Raw genomic sequence first — 7,314 nt, forward strand, 5'->3', positions numbered from 1 at the left:
TTAGCATATAAATACAGTAAAAATATGCTATATATACACTAGTGTTCAAAAGTTGCATTTATTTGATCAAAATATTGTACAATTCTAAATTATTTTAAATAATTAAATTCTAAATATTTGAAAATATTTTTTATTCCTAAAATGGCAATGCTGAATTTTGATTGAGTGATTAGATATAGAAATACAGGATAGTGTTTCAATACAACTGAGGAATCAGAGATAGAATCTTTTTTAGATATAAACTCATATCCCATGGGTATTTACTCTGGCCTAGATCTAGATCTCGAAGATCTCTTACACCATATTTATTATTTTACTTGCAACAATAATGTATATGTGCTTCACTTATCTTGTTTTATATGATGTTATTGTTACAGTTAGTGTAATGAATTATAGTTCATACAATCAAGCAATAGCTTCTGGTCTTGTCATGTATTGACTTTCTCTGCTCTTTCATCTTTATCTCATCTCTCCATTTCCTCTTGTCTCTCTAGAGGCCTGCTCTTCACTCACTGTTTGAGTCCAGTCAGTATGTCAGTAAGTGTTTGCAAGCGCACAGGAGTTTAAGGCCACACTTTTGGATTGTTTGTATATCTCAGTTTGATAGTTTTTTTTATTTTTTTACAAATAAGGCAAGAACTCACAAAAAAAAAATCTGTTTAAATCATTTATTAACTAAAATTTAAAATGAGTACACAGTAAAAAAAAAAAAAGTGTTATGTATGAATGCATGTGTGTACAGAAAATATAAATTGATACTATTGCTGTTGATACTATAGTTCATATATAAAGCTTGAAAATAAGAACAAAGACAAAATAAATTAAAGAAATGGTTAGATAATTAAAAATGATTTAGGGACAGTCCTTAATATTTGGTTTATATTATGACTTTTAAAATACAGGGCTTCTCCTTTATACTTCACAGTTACATAGGATACAGTGCAATGCTATAGATGACGTAAACAGACATTATCATTTTTGTACTTGTGATTATATTTGAATAAATAGGGGATATTTATTATTTGTGAAAAGCTGGCAAATCAATCAAACTCTTGGTATCCTAGAGTTGGATTCTGGGTTGGTTTAAATCACTTTTCAGAAATCTACAAAATAAAGTGCAACTTTTAAATCAAGAATGAATAGAATTTTGAGATTTGCATAATGAACATTTGAACAAAAGTCTGAAACATTAATAAAATGTCCTTGACCCGAACATTAAAACTGAAAAATGTAGTTAAAGTGTTCATTAAGTATGTTATCTTCTACAAGTGGCTCTCAGCCTATAGCAGTGACTAAGCTGCTGTGACTGAATGCAGGATGTAATTGGATAGGTTGGGTCATATTGAAGGGGTGGGGAATGTTGGCCATGTGGCTGAAGGTGGATGATTTCTCATGCACACAACTGTCAAATTGCTGAAAATGTTCTCCTCTTCTCTTCTTAGGTTTGCCTGACATTTTTCTATTGCGTGTCTGGATCCCATCTTTCTTCATAGTAAGTGGACGGTTCACCTGAATTCGCAAACAAAGACATACACACTATAAACCATTTATACAATAATTATGCTATTTAATGTTTTAAAAATGGACAGCAAGTATATTCAACATTAAAAAGAACCCATTTTAGGTGCAAACTAGATCATTATTTAATGCAAACATTAGATATAAACCCCTTACAAGTGGAAATTAAACACACAGAAATGTGCAAGCAGAAATGTGAAATGTGATTTTGTCCTTCATTTTGGTGTTGTCTGTATATAAGTGTTGTGGTAAATCTAGACACGTAAACATTTACTCACATTGTGTAGTTTGTAGTACAGACCACAAGCATTGCATACGGGTTCTCCATTGGCATTACGTCTCCAAAGTGTAGTGGTCCCAGTCTGGCAGTTGGCACAACAGGTGCCTGCTCTTCTAGATGCTGACTGCAACATAACAAACATAAAAAGAAATGTGTAAACATCTGGTTGATGGGAAGTAACTGAGCAATGAGGAAAAAATAAAGCTTGAGTTGAACAGGAAAGACAAAAAAAATAAATAATAATAATTGCCCAATTAGCAAAGCCTGAAGCTATGCAAAATATGAAAATTGCTGGTCCGAATCCTGTGTGGAATGTCAGTAAATGTAGAAGAGCATAGCACTCTGTCCTTTTCTTTTGGACATAGACTGGCTGATAGAGATACAGAGAAAATGTTCCTTTATATTTGTAACAACATTACATTAATATTAATGACACAACTGACAAACCAATACAGTGTTGTCTTAAGATATATACTGGTCTGTCTTAAAAATATTCATTTCCCAACACTCTATGAGCCATTTTAACAAACTGAATGAAGCATTATAAAAATATTATTTTTAATCAATGACTTTAAAAGGCAAGAAAATACTACTAAAACCACACTAAAATGATAAAGAAAAACAGCTAACTTAATAAAGAAATAAAGAAAAGAAACAGGATGATGCTGATACTTCAGAATCTTAACTTTAGCTCGACTCACAAACTCTCATGTCATACAGAAGTACAACCTTAAATGCCATAAATTCACATAACTATACAGAAATTGTAGATTCTCAACATGCCAAAAGAAAATACTGCAAGAAAACAACCACAAAAAGGAAGCATTTTGGGTCTCACAAAGTTATCGGTACCGGGCAGACATCCTGCCAAGGAAACAAATGGACCGAGCTGTCTCTGCAGGCGCTCTTCAAATATACGACCTGTAGCTGATGCAGAAGCACTCGTCACACACTGACAAAAGAATAAGACCCCAAGCTAGTCAGCCTAATTTACAGCTAATATGCTCTAAATGGAGGGTCACACAAAAAACACAGATGCAGTCACTTTCAAGCTGATTTATTACATTTCCCTTCAGTGACGGTAGTTCTGCAGCTGCTCTGTGCTTAACACTGGACTTTCTTGAATGTGAAATCACGAACAGTTGAACAGTGACACTTTTCATCTTATATTTAAAATCATGAAATTCTTCAGCATACACATATATTTGGTGGACAGGAATTTATAATGTTACAACCATGGAATACACAAAATGAGGTAAAATGATAGGCCTGCCAGGAATACAAGTAGTATCTGATTTCTGGTTAAATTTACACTGAATCCCAATTCATTACTTGCTATTTAACCTGTCAATAGGGCCATGGAAACTCAGTGGTCCATTACACACACCGAGACTAGAATGCTTTTCAGTCTTTTTCTCTCCTTCTTGTTTTGTCTGTAAACTTTCTCTGTAGTGCATTACATGGGCACAATATTACAGAAAATGAAACACTACAACATATGACAGGTTTCCTGAAGTGTCAATACTCTCTAGAGTTCCACAGCAGCTGTTTTATTTTTTGTTAACATTTGCAATGACTTTAAGAAAAAATATTTTTTCATTATACAGAAAGATTCTAAACTCAAACTTGAACTGTGTTTATTTGAAGGTGTTTATGTGTGTGGCACTTACCAGTCGGCGCTTAGGTCTGATGAGTGGTCGGTTCTGGCCATTCATCTTGTGATAGAGTCCACATGCATTACAGAGATAATGACCCGTTCCATCTCTCCGCCAGAGAGGAGTTGATGTAGCTCCACAGTTCACACATTCACGCCCTTCAGGCACAAATTAGGCACAAAAGAAATGTGTAAAATGAGGAGAGAGGGAATAGAAAACATAACTTATTCATGCTGACATTTATTATATGCAGAGATAAATAACCAATTTGATATTTGTTTTACAGATAATCACACTTTTACACTTTTGGGATATTGGTCCTTCCGACTGTGCCTAAGTGACCAAATGAGGGATCTAATGAATAACACCCAAAAGGAGGCAACGGTATTCAAAAGTAAAACAACTAACTTTAATGCACTGACTGCATTAATTGAAATAAATATATAACTTTTTTGCATTACAGCCATTACTTTTCAAATTAGAAGTGTGTTAAGAGGAACCATTTCACATGCCCAAAACATCCCTAAATAATACAACACAGTAATTGTGTTATTATTTTTCTAAAATAAATTAATAAAAAAATACTAATAATGCAAATAGTTTTTAATCAAATTATTACTACTGTGCCAAAAAGCAGAAATAAAACGAATTCAAATTGGTTCTGCATATATATTATTAAATATAAAAATAATCTATGACCTATATCAGATTATACAGAATATGTATAGATATTAACATTGTATATGTATTTAGCTATTATTCTGATAAAGTGCATTTTCCTTTATTTCAATCCAGATGCTCTGGATGCAAACTGTGCCTGTTGCAACAAAGTTATGGCAACACATGACAGTATCCATGTATTTATCATTTATATAGCCATACCAAAGCGTACTGCGCCATAGAAAATTATTATAAAATAAAGCATTCATTCATTAGGCTACTGAAACGATACTATTACATGAACACTTTGTTTAGATCATTTACCGGATGTTTAAAGTTAGTATAGATATTTAACCTCATGTAAATTCCACTGTTGATTTGAACTAGGAACTCAACTTTACCTGAGAAAGCGCGGCTTTTGCTTTTGCATTTTGACGTCATGTTGCTCGCGCAGCTCCCGAGCAGACCTCTGGAATGAAACACACTGCTCGGGTACTCGTGCGCTCCAGATAGAGCGTAATCAGAATATGAAGGCATAGTTGTAGTTTGTGCCAGATTGCCACGGATTGGACTGGAGCTCTCCATCTTCATCCCATCGACAAGATGCAGATGGAACTTCCCAGTGTTCCTCACAGAAGAACAAGCAGGGTCAGGGGACGCATCTTTGGGTGGAGTGGGGGGCAGGCAGTAGAGCTGAGGGCTGCAGTGTTGAGTCATTGACAGGCAAGGCATCGAAGCTGGGCCAGGCGTACCGGTGCCGGTGTACAGGGGGTTTGTGTTGTCGGCTGCTGAATGAAGAACCGCTTTGCCCAGGTGGCTGACGGCCCATGTGCTGTGGTGCTGCGCAGCCGAGAAAGTCGATTTGCTGTTGTCCAGAGAGAGACCCTGAGTGTGGATGAGGTGAGGTCGACACATTGAGCCACCCGTAAGCCGTGCTGCCAGAAGGAAATAAAAAATATATACACGTGCATAGTTAAAAGTCAATTGCGATTCTATTTGTTTTTATCCACAGAGTAGAAAACACTAGTTAAAAAGTAGATGGATAGCCTAATACGCAATCCAAATGAGGAAACTCGAAAATGTTTTAAATCGCAACTATCAAAAGTGATTGACAAATTAAAGCTTGTTGTGGGAGGCCAGATTGGAAAAGCAAAATGATTACAACTGAATTAGAATAAATATCTCAAAATATTTGGAACAATCGTAATTATTTTCCTCGATGTCACAAGTTATTTTAATTTCCGCGAAACGAATTTGATTAAAAACGCGTCATGGTTTTGTTTCTTTAATAGACCTACTTTCCGAATGTATATATTAGTTAAAACAGACATTAATATATCTTAATCTTATACAGTCTTTTAATATGATATTATATCACACATTCAAATGTGCAATATTAAAATAATAATCGTTGTATATTTAATTTGTACTACTTATAAGTATATATAACTTATATATAAGTAGCTATATGTAACCTATAGTTTACTCCAGTCCAGTTTATTCAAAATGAATTTGAGCTTGTGTTCATTGAAACTGATATCACAGAATTACCATACATACACTACCACATTACTGAATGAAAATAAAAGTAAATTTCTATTGGAATAGACCTACAATATAAAAGCATCTTAAGCATGGATCTGATTAGAATGGGAAGAAAAAAGTGATTCAGTAAAAAAAGCATATCCTTCGATCTTAAAATTGTAACGTTACACTGACAACAAAAAACTAATAATAGTAATTAAGAAAAAAATGACAGAGCTCCAGGACTACTCACCATGCGTTTGACTGTAAGACATTCGTGCGAGAGTATGAGAGTGGGACCCGTGTGTGTGATAATAGGGGTTTCCTTGAGAGTCCAAATGACTGAGAAATACATCCACCTCGTCTGGTGGTAATAATGGGGTACCTGTCTCCATATATCCCGCATGATGTCCTAAACCAGTGTGCGGAGACACCGAGTCTGAGGTACCCATTAAGGCTGAATGATGGGCATGCATCATCCACCGGGGCTCCGCAGGGAGCTCCATCATCTGTAGATGCTCTCCCGTACAGGGATGCACGTTTTCGTGAGCGGTGAAAAAACACTTTACTTGAAAAAATAAAAATTATTCCAAGTTTATCCAGTGGGTGTTGTTTACTTTAATGTCTTAAATATAAGCCTGAAATATTAAGTCCGCTTATGAGTGCCTAAGCCTAATGAATAGCCTATTAAGTCATGAGTTGCGTCTGTCGCGCGTGCAAAGATCACAAAAATGCCACCACAGTTGAGTACCCAAGCTGCATCTGCTGGTGTCCACTGAGGTATACCCTCAGATAATGTTCGAAACCAAATCCTGTGCGTTTGAAGTAGAGACTGAAAAAATAGTGCAAGAAGAGTAGCCGACCTTCTTATCACGTCACTCCATAACGCGCCTAGGGCTCAAAAAGGACCTACTCGTGCCCGTGAAGATAAGGATGATCGCCACAGGTAGTCACACTAGCGACTAGTCAAAAATCTGTTTGTAAAAGAGTTGTATATGAGGCAGAGGCCGAGGGCGGACTCCTCCTTCAGCGTAAATGATTTTCTAGCCAATTAGAATTGGCCTTTTTTCCCAGCTTGACACCTGAAACTCAAATTTGCCTCAAATTTGCGTCTCTTTATGCCTTTCGCTGCAGGTCTGCGCTGCTAGTTATTGCACATTTCACACAGCAGCATCCATAGCTTCGCGAGAATGGGTAATAAGTCATTGATTGGTAACACATAGTTAAAATGAAGAATAAATATATAATTTGTACACATTTATAGTATAAGTATAAAATTTGTATTTAGGCCTACATTTATATGAATTCTCTGAAAACTATATATCAAATAATACAGACCGTATTGTGTTGCCATTGAAACTGGTTGCAGTTCTTGAGAACATTAAATCGGAGTTTATGAAAGTGATGTAGCGCCTGGAGAAACCTGCGCATGCTCTAGGTGAGGTGAGTATAATTTTTTTCCCTCTATACGAAGCAATGCAATGCAACGTCCTAAATCGACTTCTGATCTTTAATAATTCAGGGAATATGATTCTGGCCAGTGTGCGCGTATTGTCTGTCTCGGCAGATATGTCTCGTGCGCAGTCAATGACAACACGAAACCGCTGACCAACTAACCCGACTCTCGTAAGATCTTTTCATCACTTTGATTAGAGAGAGAGGAAAAGAAAGTCAGGC

General features: G+C 36.0%; 1 protein-coding gene across 1 annotated transcript; it reads right to left on the reverse strand.

The window, feature by feature from the left end:
- Positions 1–728: 728 nt before the first annotated feature.
- gata2b (GATA binding protein 2b) lies at positions 729–6,573 on the reverse strand. Its single transcript, XM_052558764.1, has 5 exons — positions 5,891–6,573; positions 4,515–5,048; positions 3,469–3,611; positions 1,797–1,922; positions 729–1,509 (listed from the first exon to the last, which is right to left on the reverse strand). Exons 1-5 carry the CDS (start codon positions 6,144–6,146, stop codon positions 1,276–1,278), a joined length of 1,293 nt encoding a protein of 430 aa, XP_052414724.1. The 5' UTR covers positions 6,147–6,573; the 3' UTR covers positions 729–1,275.
- Between the last annotated feature and the right edge of the window lie 741 nt (positions 6,574–7,314).

This window comes from Carassius gibelio, chromosome B6 (genome assembly GCF_023724105.1).
Source record: "Carassius gibelio isolate Cgi1373 ecotype wild population from Czech Republic chromosome B6, carGib1.2-hapl.c, whole genome shotgun sequence".
NCBI classification, from domain to species: domain Eukaryota; kingdom Metazoa; phylum Chordata; class Actinopteri; order Cypriniformes; family Cyprinidae; genus Carassius; species Carassius gibelio.